Source organism: Ambystoma mexicanum, chromosome 10 (genome assembly GCF_040938575.1).
Source record: "Ambystoma mexicanum isolate Mex_15411 chromosome 10, UKY_AmexF1_1, whole genome shotgun sequence".
Taxonomy (NCBI): Eukaryota; Metazoa; Chordata; class Amphibia; order Caudata; family Ambystomatidae; genus Ambystoma; species Ambystoma mexicanum.
In genome coordinates, this window is record NC_090932.1 from 1,234,658,123 (window position 1) to 1,234,675,796 (window position 17,674).

General features: G+C 45.4%; 1 protein-coding gene across 1 annotated transcript in view; it reads left to right on the forward strand.

Moving 5' to 3' along the window:
- Positions 1–17,674, forward strand: part of FBXO21 (F-box protein 21) — a 580,830-nt gene that overhangs the window by 98,417 nt on the left and 464,739 nt on the right. The window contains exon 3 of the mRNA XM_069619209.1: positions 12,078–12,172. Within this exon, the coding sequence (XP_069475310.1) occupies positions 12,078–12,172 (95 nt within the window). The remainder of the gene's footprint in view (positions 1–12,077; positions 12,173–17,674) is intronic.

Genomic DNA, 17,674 nt, shown 5'->3' on the forward strand with positions numbered 1-17,674 from the left:
CCTCCCCTTGGGCCTTCCTACTTGTGAGTGGTGACACCTGTGTCACTTATTTTGGCTGGGAAGGGATTGGAGCAGTAGTTTCGCAGTAATGGATTCACCTGAAGGTAATGCCCCTCTGCTGTGGTCCTTGCTGATTTCAGACTCTGTTGCCATCTTTGATGGCATGCACACATTCCAAACGCCACAGAATGCACCACCCTCACTCACAGTTAAAGCAACCACGCTGGCTTTGCCCCAGATGTCTCAAGCATGCCACTGCGAGGGTTGCTGGTGTCTGTAAGACTTCCCTCCACTTAGGCTGCCATAAAGAGGGATTATAACCTATAGGGCGATCAGTTTAGCTGCTCGTTCACTGCATGTGAGGAGTCCTTAAAGGGCCAGTGGAATGGCAGGTGCACCTCCAGTGAACATCCTCTTCCTTAAACCTGGGGTAAGGTAGGGTGCTAGAGGGGATTCCCAATGTACTTCCTCCGGACCTAGTATCACACATAGGGTGGTGGCACCCAGTCCCTGTGACAATCTCCTCCACCGACCCAAGGCACAGAAAGGTTATTTTGTCACAGGGGGTAGCAGTCCAGTGAGGCGATCAATGCAGGCAGATGCTAATGGTTCTGGAAGGGTCTTTGGGAGGGAGCCTTTCTACTTGCGTTTGTCGGGCCACCACCATGATGGATTTGTTGAGACTGCCATCATACCTCAGAAGAACTTCAAATTCGCAGGCGTCCTTCTGCTGGAGTTGCCAGTTGGTTCTTGTATTTGTACAATAGAGTGGGAAAAAAATTACTGGTTTAGAGTAAACTCTGGTTCAGGGAAATTTGAAGGTTCTGAACACAATCACAATGTCCGACCCTTTCACGTTGATCTGCCGTATGAGATGCTTGATGCAGGAAGATGCTAGTGGTGCTGTGATGCTCTTTGGGAGTGAGCACTCCTCCTTATAATGGCTTTCCCTTAAGCAAACTGTGCGCTACAGCTCCTTTATGTTACAACAATGTGATGGTGCTACATCAAAGGTCCTGTGTGTATCTTCTTGAGAAGCCAGGTGAGTGGTGTTCAGAGGGTGACTGTTTCTTCTTGCGAGCTATCCCTTGGAGCAGAGTTCATCTCTCTCTCACAACCTGAATCTATTGTTTGTGAGGGTGATTCTGATTTCATATCATCCCATTGGACAAACGTATTCCTGTGGAAATGGAGACCATGTCTGTATGGCTTCTTTCATAACCGTGCCCCGGTGGATATGCTTTTACCTGGTTTTGATCAAGTTTTATTGCAATTGGCAGACAGTGAATTGTACCAATAGGATCATACCCCATGAACCTCTTGGAATCAAGATTATAAGTTTGGCGCATAAAAGTAATTGTGTCCGACTAGAAGCAGCCAATGTTGTGCTCAATGGATGTGGATTTGTGCCACCCATTGGAGCACCCTGCAGCTTATAAAAGTAGTTGGGTACATGTACATACCAATTTTATATGATATGATATGATAGGGTTTTTATAATGCGCTTAATACCCAGAGGTTTAGTGGTAATAGTGGTAAAGTTGAGCCATGTTAAAGATGTGCCATCGATAGCTATTGAGTCCTTCAAGCATTGCCACTGGATGCCAAAGGCAGCAGGTAAGTGAAGCTGGATCATCTGGCATAAAGTAGTATCCGTCCAAAGTGTGGTTCGGTACAACGTCTGGGACAGAAATGTCTATTTATAGTTGTAACTCGCAATACTCAGACAGTGACAGCTGTTTTCATAACTTTGGCAGCACAAGGAAACACTGGGGGTCTAGAATAGGAGTAAAACGGGTGATGTTGGCATATTTCATCCTACAGATTCAGTGGTCCAACTCGATGTGCTGATGGTTGGAGTAATGTCTGAAATACCCAGGCTGACCACCTTAGTGTTGCAGATGTCATTGCTATAGATGGTTCCAATGCGGCAGAGCTCAAATAGAGAATAGAAGTTCTGGGGGGAATTTTCTATAAGTAGGATGGAGGAGAGTGCACCCGTGCAAGATCTAATGTGTTCACATTTTCCTGGGGAAAAATGCCTCAAGTCCCCACAGAGTTGCTGCAAAAGAATTGGGGAAGTGGCTGCTTGGGTGTACATGGGAGGTCTTTCAAAATACGAAATACTAACATTGTTCCTTATATTAGTTGTTAGTTTCCACAATCTTATTTTTGAAGTAAGCTGCTTTGATTCTTACGGTGTTCAAGTCCCTGTAACTTACTCTTCATACACTACGGACTCATGGACATATATTTTTCCACTAGTACCATTCAAAAACTCTTCTTTACCACCTATGGTATTTGTTGAACAGTTTGTTCGTTTCAGCTTTTTAGAATTTACGTATGCAACATTTAAAGGTGGCCTCAATGTTCAAGTCCTGGGCCAAAAATGTCTGGTCTGTTAGTCAATGAGTTTCTTGGTGTCATCCTTGTGTAAAGAAAGGCTTGTGACAAATCCCCAGTGAAGTTCTTACTGAAGTCTCCAAACCGGGGCTGAAACTCTGCATGTCGTTTGATTTTAGAGAGATGGGGGATATCATCCGTGAAGAAATACCCCTTGCTAACTGACCCTTGGTGGGGGGGGGCATTACTGAGACCCTGCTAACACAATCTTGCATTGGCACCTCACTAATTGGATGCCTTCATTTTGATTTGCACAACCACGTAGCACGTGCTGTTCTAGCCATGCACCTGCACCGCGCTTCCTACCATGTCGACTGCCAAACATAAAAATCAGGGTACAATAATGGAATCCTTTTCGAACCAACTCAGACACTGTGATCCGGTTCTCCCTGGGACAAAAGAACCCACAAGAGAGCCAAGTACTAGCTGCTATAGCTGCATTGAGAACCTCACTGGAAACCAGTATTGGCGAGGTCAAGATAGACATCCTATTAATTTGGCAGGATGTCCTTTCACTGGCAGAAAGAGGCTCCCAGAGGGCGAGGAGGGCTTAAACCCAACCACCTACATTGAAAACGTACTCCTCCATGAAATTGGTCTTGGGAAGTTGTCACAAGGCTTTTCAGTGGAATGGGCACATCGATCACTCCAGAAGAAACCCCCGCCAGGGTCATATACAAGGCCTATTATAGCTAAAACTCTGAACTTTAGCGATAGGAAGGTAATCCTCCAGTTCTCCAGAGAAGGGGGTGAAATACAAAGGAATACCTCAAAGATTGCCAGGTATCTGAATTACTCACCTGCAGTTCAGAATGTTAGGAATATGTTCATACCTACCAAGGCGAGGCTTAGACAGCTGGGGTTCAAATATATGCTTATATATCCGGCTAGGCTGAAGGTTTTGCACAACAGCAAATCACACTTTTTTGATAGCCCAGACGCAACGAATATGCGGATCAAACATAACAATTTGCATAACAAAAGCGGTGCAGATACTTGAGGAATTGGATGCACCGACGGCTGAGACATTGATGAGATTAAAGTACCAAAATGTCTCAAAATACTTATGCACGTTCCCAACGCTGGTGAATCATCGCGGCATGGCATTATCTGCTGGGGTTGGGTACACATATGATGACTTGATTACTCATATAGCCAGACTGTGTACTGTTGTGTGCTTGCCCCTGAGGATATTTTGGATGGCGCCGCACTAAGGGCACCTGGTGTCGCTACTGCATACTTTCTGCAGTGGGGGCGAAGATCTGTTTGCTACTGGTGAACTTGGTTAACCCCGTTTGGGTTGATACCCAGGGCTGGCCTGTTGCTGGCCCATTTACCTTGTACCCCGGGCTGCGGAAAGCCTAGAAGTACAGGTGTGCCTGAACAAAGTGTTTCTGTTGGGCAACATTTAAACTTTGAGTTTGAAATGTTGTTGTTTTTTTGTGTAGTTTATGTTACATGACTTGCATTGTATTATCATTGGGAGGAGGGGAGGGGTGTGCAGAAAAGTAGTGATTGTCCCTTACTACTGCAATGTATGCATTGACTATGGTATTGGAAGCACATGCTTTTCGCTATGAGCGGGGCTACTTCGGACCAGTATGACAACTAATTGGGGAACCCGCGTGGGAACCAAGCCTGCAGTACTGATTATGACTAGATCATGACACAGATTAAGGTCCTTACATGAACGTAAGGGGTTTGGGTTCCTACACATGCAGGAATAGGGTGAAATCTACACTGGAAGAATAACGTTACTTCAGGAGACCCATCTCACAGCGGAGAGCCAGGATGCAGTTATATCTCGTTTGGGTGGGACGAGTTATAGGGCCACATATTCCCAGTTTGCTAGAGGTGATTTTTATTGTGTACGGGATGTAACGCTAGACAGAACCTCTCCTCGCCCCACCCACCAGGATGGTCTCCCGCTACAACTGCTCTGAACACGGCACTGTCTGACTTGGACTTAGTAGATGTATGGACGGAAATGCATCCAGACACCAGGGGATATTCCTTCTATTCTTCCCCTCGACCCCCATGACTTACATACCAGGATAGAAGCACCTGGTTGAGTTCACCTTTGTGGAGTATATGGGCCGCACAATGTCTGATCACTCTTCCCTGATGATTGTATGGGAAAGTGCGGGCCCTTCGCCCCCTATCCTAACATGGCGCATGCCCACAGATGCCCTGCGGGATGATCTGTTTAGGGGGTGCTACGAGATACCCCGATTAACTTCTTGGAAGATAACATCGGGAGTGTAGACAGTTGGTGTACGGTTTGGGAAACTATGGAAGTGGTGATTAGGGGAGAAATAATTGCCAGTGCAGGAGGTATCCGTTGAAAGCTGCAGGAAGCTGTGGAGCTGGGGTAGAGAATAGTTGGACAGCCTAAGTAATCAGGTACTACTTTTCTGGTAAGCCAAGTTTCAATAGCTCTTGTTGTCATACTGTTAATCAAGAACAATGAGCTTTCTTCAGGCAGTCGAATTAGCATTTTGCTAATCTAATAACTGATTTGTTTTTTTTTCTTTTGCCAAATTTGAAATGTTATACAGTAGTTTTGTTGTAATTCTGAGATGGGATACTAAGTTAATATAGCTGTAGTTTGCTTCAAAGACTTCTGCCGTGTTTCAGGTTCTTGTATTCCTGTGAAATAGGAGGGGTGAGGCGTTAGTCCCGTTTCTGTTTTCATTGGACTTTGAGTGTGCTTAGTCCTTTGAAACATTTGGAGCATCTGTTATATGGTCAGATACTTAAGGTAGCTTCAGGCGCCCAGAGCCGGTCTGATCTATTTTCAGATCCCTGTCCAACAATGGAATTGCGTCTGTTCAGTGAGGCAACAGACACCCTAGCCAGCATAACTCGCTACAAGCACCACACCTAAGCTTCTGTGCTGACACAGTGGCATTGGAGGTCTGCAGCATGCTGCAACACTACCCAGAACGCGTTATATGCCAGGTTCCACTGCTTGCTAGTCACAGTAGATATTGTGTAGGTAGTGTCTAGGCCAGCGCATCAGCACCCAAGATGGAACAGCCCACCAGGGAACATCTTGTTGAGGATTCTTATTGGCAGTCGAGAATGTAGCCTGGGAAATCTTACCAGAGCTCTGTGAGCAGGAACCCAAAAAGTGGAGGGTTGCTTGGTGTATGTCAAAATAGCTTAAGCCATGTTGTGACAAGCTTGATGATGGGAGCAACTCACCGGGCTACCATACCGTACGATATCTCACTGGAAAGGTAACCTCTAAAAATAGTTGCTGACATTTAACTTTAGTTAGTATTTTTCTGTAATATAGAATTAAAAACTAGATTTCTGCTTAATGTTTTAATTAAACATTTACATTTGTGAAAATCTTCTAAAAGGCATGCAAAGTTAGTTTTTAAAGCAAAAATGGTATTTTCAATTTCCGTTCTAGTATGTTAAACATTTTAAATCTTAACATTTTCATCGATTTTGTTTAATCCCAGAAAAGTACTTCATCTTCAGATTCTACCACATTTCTTCTTTATGATTTTACAGTGGTGTAAACTAAATAGATTAATTCATTGAAAATAGGTTTTTGAAGTAAACCGTTGATTTGGAAAGCTTGGGATGCAAGGACACACTTAACAGTTCCCCGAATGTCGAAGAGTGGGGATAGCAAGGAAAAAAGCAATATGCCACATGGTGATCCCTGGAGAATTACTATCTGAAAGCAAAGCCTGTTGAGGGGGTGGAGAGGTATTTGGGAATGGTGGTACATGGAGAAGAGAGGAGGGGATGATCGTATGCAAATGCTCCAGCATATTGAGGGAAGGAGGAGGTTAATAAGTGCTATGGGCATTTATGTTCGTTTAGAATTCCCATTGTAGGCTCCACCCACCCCAGCGCTTAAGTGTAAAAAGGGCCTGGGAGCTTGAATAAAATGTGGAGTTACTGTGCTCCACAGGAAAGCTTGAAAAAATTAAAATGTTTCTTTTGATTTCAGAGTCTGTTTCCCGATTTTATTTTTCTGCGTGTTTCGTTTATTTGTACATTTTCATGTTGGTTTTTCTGTCTCTTTTTTGTTCAGAATTTTTTTTTTAAGAAAAGCATGTTTTGTTTACATTCATCTCTATTTGGCAACTTGTTTTTCCGATTCCGTGAGTTGTTTTGGTCAGATACGGTTGTCCATCTCCTTCTGGTCAAAACAGTAATAAAATATGAATTGCGATGGACAGGTGAATCAAACTATTAAAACTGTTTATTACCAACTCAAACTGTTGAAACCTTTAATGCCTCTTATCACGTACAAAGATCGCTGCTCAGTGGTTGGAGCACTTATGGGATGATATGGCATTTATAATGCCCCTATACACAAGTGTTTCAAGGCGCGACAAGGCAAGGGAGGGGTAACAAAGGGAAGACCGACAACGATCCTACTAGGCCAGGTGTCATTCAGATCGCGCAAGTGCATGAGGAGGGGGAAAGGGAAAAGTGCAGGGGGGAAGGGAGAGGGGAAAGTGCAGTACATGGGATAGTAGAATAAATAAGATAGGATAAATAAAACGACCAGCTGGTGGCAAGTGCAAGGTAAGTGCAGACATAAGTTCTGGTAGGGGGACTGTCGGGATACAGAAAATAGTCCCCAGGTGCAGGGGTTGCCAGGGAGGCAGTACAGGTGGGCAACTGGCGAGGCCTGGGCCCGAGATCAGAGGGTGGCCAGGTAACCAGTGCAGTTTCTGTCAGGAATTCAGCAGGGGAGAGGGGAAGACAAAGCAGAAGCAAGGAGGAAGGTTTTGAGGTGCTTCCGGAACCGGAGATGGTTCTCCTCAAGTTTCAGGGAGGCAGGAAGCCTGTTCCAGAAGGAGGCCCCTGCCGAAGAGAGAGATCTACCACCAACTTGTTGCTTGGAGGAGCGACTGACCCTGAGGGAGTTGGAGGCGGATAAGCAACGAGTTTAAGAAGGAAGATATTTAGAGAGAGAGACTTATAAACTCGAGACTCGACTACTGTAACTCTCTGCTGTTGGGTATCCCTAAATACCAAATGCAGCAGCTTCACGTCGCCCAAAATTCTGCAGTAAGACTTAGTTTCTCTCCATCTAATAAGGTATCTGTCTCCCACTTCCGTAGGAATATTCACTGGCTTCCAATCTTGTTTAAAACATTGTGTCTAGTTTTCAAATGCATCCATGGCTTGGCACCAGCCTATCCTTCAGCCAAAATTGTTCCTTGAGGTCATCAGAAGGATGTCTTCTGGTGGTTCCATCTTCTAGATCAGTCAGGTGATCAAGTATGCCTGGCTCCGTGAACCTGTAATAAACTACCATTTGATTTATGAAAAATGTATTCCCTTGAGATTTTCAGGAAAAAGTTGAATACCTATCTTTTTAAGTAATGTAGGTTCCCCTGCTGGCTGTATTGTTTCTTATATCAACTGCTCCCAGGTGCAATTTTTGACTTGGCTCATAAGATATGTGCGTTATAAATGATATTCCATTCCATCCATTCCATTCCAGTAGGTCGATTCTAGGGAAGTTGGGCCATATCGTCTGAGTTGCTTCCTATTATCTCATGCACCAGTATAATATGTCAGACTGCGGCACTAGGATCTGAATATCTGAATACAATAGTTGTAGGTAAAAGCTGCATAATAACCTGAATAATTACACTCTTTGTGTGTCCTCCCCCGGCCAGGCGTGCAGTGACATTCCACATAACCACAACATCAAGAATGTATTTCCAAATAAACATGTGTTATCACTGAAATATCAGTTAAAATCATTTGGAACTACTCTCAATATTGAGTTCTGGCCCGGTTATACATTGGCAATACTGAAAACTAGAAACCTAAGATGTACAACCCAATCTCAGAAACCATTTGCAAGGAGCTGTTTTTCGCTGCTAGAAATACCGAGAGCCAATCTGGAAGCGATGACTTACTGCCATTGGTTTCTGGACAGAATCATGGAAAAATCAGAAAGGGGAAAACAATTTGCTATTTGACTGGGAGGAGGAATTTTAAAGTCTGAGAGTTGCAGCTCTTAATCCTAGCACCTATGAAACTGATTAAATGAAGCAGAGTTTGGTTTAGGTGACGATCATTCTACTCCAGACCAGAAGATATATTTCTAGAATGTCAGCGGAGGCCGATGAAACAAACGGGCAATGTGTCCAAAAATGTAGGAATGTGTGGAGTGGCTGAGAAATTGTCAAGGCAAGAGATTATCTGTTTGGCACGAGAAGACCCAAGGTCACATGTGACTAGCTTTCTTTAATCCCTGAAGGTGCTCGACGGGACGAAATTCCAAAATCTAGGTAGCAGCTAGTGAAGGAAAAGACATTATACCCTCTTGGAAGTAACAAGCATAGTTTGAGTATTTTTTAGGGAAAGTGTCAAGATCGTTGGATGTTTTAAGTAACCCCCACACAGTACATTAATGTTTTCTTGGCTTCTTCTTGAGTAGGTCCTCAGGCTGCTTTTCTCTTTTCATGTCTTCTTCCTAGGTTAATGGGCAGTTGACTTTTTCCCTCTCCGGGTGACCTTGTTGCTTCACTCTATTTGATCTGGGCCATTGACCACTTTTCTTCTCCCTTCTCCTTGGATGCTTTTTTCTCTCTCCTTACTCAGGGAGTGGACCCTACATTTCACTGCCCTCTTCCTTCTGTACCAGTGCCTCTGACCTTCATTTGTTTTGTCATGGCTAATTTTGTTTACCTTTTGACAACCTTTTCTAGGTTACGTTTTCCAACCTTATTTTCGTTGCCTATTCCTTGATTAGTGATTTGCCCTGGTCTGTCTTCGCCTCATTTGTGGTCAAGGCTTTTCTCGCTCTCGCTCCTTCTCTCTTGCTCCTTCTCTCTCTCTCTCGCTCCTTCTCTCTCTCTCTCGCTCCTTCTCTCTCTCGCTCCTTCTCTCTCTCTCTCTGGCTTCTTCTCTCTCTCTCTCGCTCCTTCTCTCTCTCTTGCCTGCTCTTCCTCTCTCTCGCCTGCTCTTCCTCTCTCTTGCCTGCTTTTCCTCTCTCTCTTGCCTGCTCTTCCTCTCTCTCTTTCTCCCTCTCTTTCTCTCTCTAGATCTCTTTTTTGCTCTCTTTCTCTCTCAATCTCTTTCTCTCTATCTGCCTTGGCTCCTCATGTATCTGCTCTCCACTTCTCCTGTGTCAGCTGTCCTTAGTCCTCTATACATCTTCACTTCCCCTCCTGAGTCCTGATCTTCCTCACCAGCTTTTCCAGGATTCACGCTTGTTCACTCCTTCCCTTCCTCTGACACTTGCCTATCTCTAGTTCTCCCAGAGTAATACTTCTTCACTTCTCGGAGGGCCTCCACTTGCCTTCCTCTCTTGCTTGCTGGTCAGCTCTCTCCAGCCTCCTGTCTGCTTCAGCTCCTCTGCTCTCTCCTCCAGTCTTCAATATGCTCCTTCTCCAAACTTCCACTCTGCTCATCACCAGGTCTGCTCTCCAAGACTTAGACTACGTCTGGGTGCTATGCCAGGATCAGTCTCTTGTAAAGTGCTTGATCTGAATGGTTTCCCTCTGATTGGTTGAAAAGCTCAAGTCTGAGCATGTTCTATAGCAGAGACACTAGTACAGTCCCTCTCCTTAGGAAGTCTTTAAATAGTCAAGCCACAATTTTGAATCCACATCCTGTAAAGGAAGGTTGGATGCAAGCCAGGAGCTTTTGTTTTCTCTCTCATGCTAGTGGTCCCTTCCCCTCTAGAGTTCCATTTTGCTGATTTCTCTAGTCAGCAGGGTTGTGTGGGTACTGCGCATTCCTTCTAAGGAGCGGCAGTTCTGCAAAACTGTTTTACCCAACTTTGACCTTAAGTGACCGTTTTCCCCGTTTGCTTTCGCAATGGGCAGTGCAGGTTTGTTCCTGTCTCTCTTCTGTGGCTGCAGCTGTTGGGAAATATCATCTCTTACGTTTTTTATTTAGTGTGGAAGGGTGGAGTTTCTTCTGGGTCTTTGGTTACCATACCATGAATGGCTGCTCTTCTCCCCATCCATACATGTGTTAAATAGGAGAAAAAGGTAGCTCTTCCATGATGCTCTCTTCAAGGGGTAGGAAGGCTTCTGAAGCTGCAATTGCGTTTACTTGATCGTCTGGATGTTCCGGTTCTCAGAGAACAGCATTGTGGGAGTTTGCTTGGTTTGTCAGTGGGCTTTGGCATCTTGTCCACAGGACAGTTCCTCTCTGGCCTAGACAATATGACTGGGGGCCTGTATACAATGTCTCGGGAGGAAAGCTCAGCGGCAATGTGCTCGCCTCAGAAGCAAGACGACATGGAGCAACACAGGTTCGATCCCCGGGTCCGTGGAAACCTCTGGGTATTAAGTGCGTTTATAAATAACCTATCATATCATATCATGTACCTTCTCTTGAGTCTCAAATTCCACTTCATGGAGCTATCCAGGGTTTGCCTCTGTTTGAAAGGGGAATTATGGACAACCTAGTTTTTGCTTGTTGCCTTTTCGAATCAAGTAAAGCTTTCTATAACTTGGGACACCCTTTCAAGGATAATGGCTGGCGGTGTGGGCCTGGGTATATCTTGCCCATGAATCTATGACAATGGGTCACTTCATCACAGCCCTAACATGCAAACTCAGATTAACGGAATATCTGTGAGGAATCTAGGATCATGTCTGGAGAACCCCTGTGAAGAGGCGATGATCCGTACTTTACATTAAGACATGCGGTACACTTAATGTGCGGGACGTTTTACCCCTGAGTCCGAAATGAGAGCTTGAAACTAAAACATACCAGGAAGACCCTGAAGAATCTGGCTTGAGAGACAAGGCTTGTTTCTGAAAACGGGGGACATTGAAGAGTAGCCATAAGGAGGGAAAGTAATAGTTTGCCTCCCTGGAAGTCTCTAAACAATGCATGACCAATTGGACAAAGGAGGAGTTCTATGCAATTAACTGGTGCGGTATACTCTGGACCTTTACATCAAGTGAAAAAGGAGAGGTTGGTATATTGCATCGTCTACTGCCTTGAGTAATCCACTAACCACTCCTTTGGGACTTATTGAAATGGGTCAGCTTCTATCCCATTTAACTGCATATACGTTTTTTTCTTTTATGCTGTGATATTGTTGGCCACGACAGTTTTGTATATCTGTCTGATTGGTCATTCCACTTTTGAGGAATAGGGGTGGTCTAGTTGGCGTTTGAATGCTTCAAACTAGAAGTTAATATTCCTGTCTCGCAGAAGTAGCTGGAGGACCTCTGACTGATTTCGGGTTCTGAACCCCCCAAAGGCACAAACCCTCCTAGAACCAGAATCAAAACCTTAGATGGTTGCACCTAAACCTGATGTAATAGGCTTGGTGAAGTGATTTAAGACTTTGTCAGTGCCTCACTTGATTACTTGAAAACATTCTCCCAGACAGTAAGCCTTATAAATAGTAATATATTGTTGGTCTGCTGGTCTGTTTCCTGCTCACAGGTCACACTGCTAGAAACCAGCATTTGTCATAAAGAGTTGTGTTGCTCTGTGTGATACGTACTGCTATGATGTCAGGGTGAGTAGGATGGATATGTTTGCCTTTGTGTGAAGTGAAACACTGAGCTTTCCTCATCAAAGGAGATGTGCCTTTGATATCAGTGCCTTTCTTTGTGTGGTGGGCTTCACTTCATACCTGATGGTCGGACCATTTGTAAATGTGCTTGCCTCTTGGAGATGTATAACATATTTCCTTTTTTTATCAGGTGCCCTGCAATGGATTCAGTGACATAGAGAATCTTGGCTGTCCTTCCCATTTCTTTGAGGATGAACTTTTGTCGATCTTAAATATTGAAGGAAGGTAAGACAGGCATTTCTTTGTAAAATTGATCAGTCTGTATCTGAAGAGAAGTAGTTACTTTAAGGGGCCAACACTAGGGTTTACTGTTAGGGGCTCATTCTGGTCATATAACAGTCTGGAGCAAAGCATGGATAATAAAATAATGGGTACCTCCTGATATGTTGAGAAACTCTGGGAACTCCACTGTGAGACTGAATAAATGACAGTTTACATGAGCAGTTCAAGAGCTCAAGCAGCAAGGCCAATTTGTATTTAACTATTTTGTGTACATTCATCTTCCGTTAAACACACACTGTGACTTAAGTGCATAGATGCTCAATTGAGTATGCTTAATTGTGTACGCTTTAAACCCTGCTTTACAGTTTAATTGTACAATTTGACTCATAGGGAGTCATTATGACCCTGGCGGTAAATACCGGCACGGCTGCCGCCGGAATCATGAATTTACCGTCACCCGGCAATGGGGACGTACAGGTGCATTACAGCCCCGGCATACCTGGTACATCCCCATTGCCGGGTGCCAGTAATTACTACTCCCCATTCCCATTGGACTCAATGGGAACGGGGAGGCCGGATGCACCATTCATGAATGGTGCTGGTGCATTCGTCGAAGCCTGTTTGCGGATGCTGCTCCGCCCGCCAGGTCAGACCTGGCAGCGGTAAGGCACCCGCGAGCAGAACTCATAGTTTGCCGGCACCGCTGTTACCGGACCGGCAAACTTGTAAGGAGGCCCATAGTGTGTAATGTCTATTCTCCTATGCTCAGAGTCGTCTTTATTCTGTGAGGGGTCAGAAGTAAGGCACAGACGCAGTCGTGGCATCTTTGTGATCAGAAACCTTTATTATATGAAAATGGTTGGAAACATACCTCTGTCCCTAAAACTAATAGGGCTTTCTCTGCCTCTAAGAAAACAAATGAAAGTGTCAGAATGTCCACATTATAAAGTGTTCCAGTGTTGTGTAGAGTGGTGGCGTGGCTGAATGCCAAGACCACTGCCCCGTGCTCCGAGCAGGGCCATGCCTCACCCAAGGCTGGTCAGTCCGAGGAGTGGGCTTCTACGTCCTGTGAGGGCACCTCATCTGTGGGGGCCCAAGATAAGGCCAAGCATCGCCAGTCCGGGTCCACCGAGGTCGCTGTGGAAGCGGGTCCCACGGCAGACAGGGCACGATCGACATCACCCTCCGACTCCACTGCCGGCAATCGAGATACTCCTCGAAAAGAAAATCGTCCAACTCTGCTAAACTGCAGGAGATTCCGCGGACGGAGGAGAAGAAGGCTGATCTGCCCAAGAAGGCCCAGCAGCACAAGATAAGTCTTTGTTGACGATAGAGCTGGTGGTGGCTGCTCTCTCGAAAGCTAAAGGGGCGGACCGCGAGAAGGTACTCCCCGCATCGCTGAAGGTATCATTCCGAGGCGCGAGGCTGCGGTCGTGACTTTGGAAAAGGGGGGGGGCAAGGAGGACTTGGAGGTCCTAAACACGGTCCACGAGGACATGGAAGAGGAGGGCGATGATGACGGCGCAGGGTCTAGTGTTCCGATCACGCCAGTTCTGCTGAGGGATGTGCCTCTGGACATCCTATCAATCCTCCACACCTTGGTGTCGGAAGATCCAGAAGAGAATGCCTGACGAGGTGGGACCATTCCACTCTATGATCACCAGATCCTCTGAGCTGTTCCAGCTTGTGCCCGAAGAAACCAGGAAGGAGGGTTTCCTGTACCAGAGGCGTGAGGCCAAGAGGAAGACCATCATGGCGGTGCCCCTCCTGGACGGTGTGTGGGAGGAGGGCCTATCTTGAAGAACCCTTGCACGGCTCCTGCAAAGCGGGATAGGCTGAAGAAGTACTGGGTTCCCGGAATCCGCACCCAAATGCCCAAGGTCTCAACCATCGCCGGATTCAGTGGTTTTGGCGACCATGAGGAAGCGGTCATCTAACCCATCCTCATCCTCTTCAGTCCCTCCAGACAGAGAGGGTAAGAAGTTGGACGCCATAGGGAGGAAGGTGATTTACACCGTGGCATCCACCATCAAGGCGGCCAACTAACTGGCGATCCTAGCCAGGTACGACAGGGAGCTGTGGTACAAGCTGGATCAGATTCTGGAGTTTCTGCCCGACGTCAAGAGGATGGAGGCGATTGCCCTCTTCCAGGAGGGAGAGGTAGCGTCGGATCACGCCATCACTGTGTCGCTGGACGTTGCGGACACAGGGTTCTGGCAGATGGGGAACGGTGTCTGCCTTTGTTGCCTGGATGAAGGGCACGAATTTCCGCCAGGAGGTCCAAATGAAGATACTGGACATGCCTTTCAACAGAGGTAACCTTTTCGGGAAGGTCGTCGATGGGTCCCTGCAGGCCATTAAGGCGGATACGGAGACGGCCCGTGCCCTGGCCACCCTCCAACAGCATCATCCTTCCTTTCGTTCCTCCAGAGGAAAGCTGGGCAGGTCTTCGAAAGGTTTCTCCTCCTCATACCGTCGGCCATCCAGATCCACGACCCATGAAGCCCAGAGAGCCTGTTCCCCGGATTACTGGGAAGGAGGACAGCATCGTCGTCGCTACAAGCCCCATCCTGCAAACATCCATACCTGACTCGCGGATGCTGCTGCGGATGCACCCCTCTTTCATGCCCAAGCTTCCTTCAGAATTCCACCTCAACGAACCTTTGATGTTACCTGTTTTTTTTGTGGAAACCTTTGTCTCCGGCTGAGAGGACCTTGCGCTCGCTGGACATTGCTTGTGCTCTGAAGTGCTACGTGGCACGCACACAGAGTTTAGACTTCACAGCTGTTCATGAACTTTGGTGAACTTTTTTTCCTGTGAACTATGGGAAGGCCTTGTCAAGGGCTTCCATTTCAAGGTGGCTCTCCGGCTGCATCATGCACTGTCATCGGTTGGCGAACCGACCGCTGCCCGGCCATCTGCGAGCCCACTCCACCAGAGCAATCCCTGCGACGTCCGCGTTCCTGGCTGGTGTGCCCCTGCTGGACATCTGCAGGGCTGTTACGTGGCGGTCCACGCACACCTTCACGAAGTTGAACAAGTTTACGTACCTGTAACTATTGTTCTCCAGCATGGTTCTTGCATGGATCCACATGCAAACCCGCCCTCCTTCCACTCTGCGGCTCTTCTTGGTCATACTGCCACTTTACGTGCTTACCAAATCTTAAGATGGCTGCCAGAGGAGGGTTTTAGGGAGAGGACTGTCATTGGCTGGGCACAGTATGACCGAGAGGACAGTGATTGATTGTGAAACTGTTTGTTTTTTTTTTTTTACCCAGGATTCACAATCTGACGAAGGGGAATATTCATGTGCATGTGGCTCCATCCCAGACCCATGCTGGAGATAAATAGATAAAGGTAAGTAACTTGTTCCATTCCAATGATTACGGCTGTGCCCCTTTCCCCTAGGATCCTTATTCTTTTTTTAAAAACATTTTTTATTGGCATTTTAAATGTTATAAAAAGTGAACATATACCCAACCCTCCTTAAACCCACCCCTTACCGTCTCTTCCCATCCCTTCCACCAACCGCAATCATGTAATGTCCACAGAGAGTCAAAGTCTATGTAATGCCTAGAATCCGCAGTTTGTGTGGGCAAAGTGCAACATTGTAGTCATCCTGCAGAAATTGCAGTACCATTCCCCATTCTTTCGTGAAAGTATGTTGCGCTTGCAGGATAGTGTAAGTCAACCACTCTAAGGCAAGTTTCATACCTTCACAAACCAGTCATGAACATGTGGAGGATCTTTATCTTTCCAATGGTGGCCAATTACCACCAAAGCTACCACCCTTAGAATAATCTGTGCTTTTCGTTTATGTTTAGGCCATTTTATTTCCTCTGATGTAACAATTCCCAACAGGATGTCCTTTGTATGATCCTGCAACCGTTTTTCCAAATGTACATTGAATATGCTTATTAATGGTTCCCTAGTAAATGCTCAGTTTATGACAGTCCAGCCAAATTTGTTTGCCAGTCCCCTTTTCCGTTGCATTCCCTCCAGCAATTATTGGTGCTAATTAGTTAAATTTTGTATAGCCTATATGGGGTATAGTGCCATTGTAGCATAGCCATATACCATGATTCTCTAATCTGTAGTAAACGTTTTAATTTAGGAATATATCTCCATAGTGTTTGCCATTTTTCGGTAGATCTCGATATTCCCGGTGTCTGCTGCCAGTTCTCAACATATTTCAAGCTACCTTCTTGGAGCTCCTCTTGTAATAAGTGATAAAAATTGGAAATTGGCGTTTTCTCTCCTGGGTTTGAAATCAGAAATTTCTCAAATGCAGTTAGCGGTCTAAGGGCAGCGGCTTTGTTCGGGGGAGCCAACAGCCAATGCCAAACATGAAAGTATTGATATTTATCTATTTCCGTTAACCCCAACTCCTTTTTACATTGTTCAAACAGAATAAAGTCTGTGCGCTGAATGTTTCTTTCCACGTTTCATTCATAAAATTAGGACCAAATCCCATAGTTTCTAAAGTTTTAAACAAGAATGACCACTCCATCCTGTCAAACGCTTTCTCTGCGTCTAATGATGAGAAGAGAGCTGGTTGTCGCTTCTTGCTCGTTTTTCCGATCAAATGAAATGCGCTCCTAATGTTATCTTGGGTTTGTCGATGTTTAATAAACCCTGACTAGTCAGGGAGGATTAGGGACGGTAAAATATCTACTAGTCTGTTGGCAAGAATTCTTGTACACATTTTTGCATCAAGTTTATTTTGGGCAATAGGTCGATATGATCCACATGTGGTGGGGTCTTTATTAGATTTTGGAAAGAGGATCAATTTAGCTTCCTCCATAGATAGCGTTATATGTCCAGTTTCTTTAAATGAATTATATAATTTTATCAGTCTTGGGGCCAGTATCGATTAAAAAGTTTTATAAAACTGGACAGAGTATCCGTCCAGGCCTGGAACCTTATTCTTAGGGAGACTTCGGATTACCTGTGAGAGTTCTTCAATAGTTTACTCTTGTTCCAAATGCTCAAGTACCTGGGATGTAATTGTTGGAAGCTCAACAGAACGTAGATATGAATTTTGGGCTGTTGTGTCGGGATTATCTGACTGATATAATGTGTGGAGTAAAACTCCACAAATTGTGTACGTATCTGTGGGGTTGTTGTAACCAAGTCCCTGTGAATATCTTTTACACCTCAAATTGTGTGTAATGCCTGACTTTGCCTTAGCTGTCTGGCCAACAATCGGTCATCTTTATTATCTTTAATGGAATATTTTTGTTTTGCGTATAATAGACCTTTTTCTGCTTTCGATGTTTGCATAAGCTGTAGTCTCCCCCTTACATTTCTATTTGCCTTTTTAATATCTAGCCCTCCGTCGGTTTCCATTTTGTTCATGAAATGCTTCAATTCAGTCTCAAGTTTGGATTCAATGGCCATCCGTTGTTTATGTCTACGGGCACCTTCTGAGATGGGTTCCCCACGAAACGGAGCCTTATAAGCATCCCATAGTGTGTTTATCGCTAACTCACCTGTATCATTTA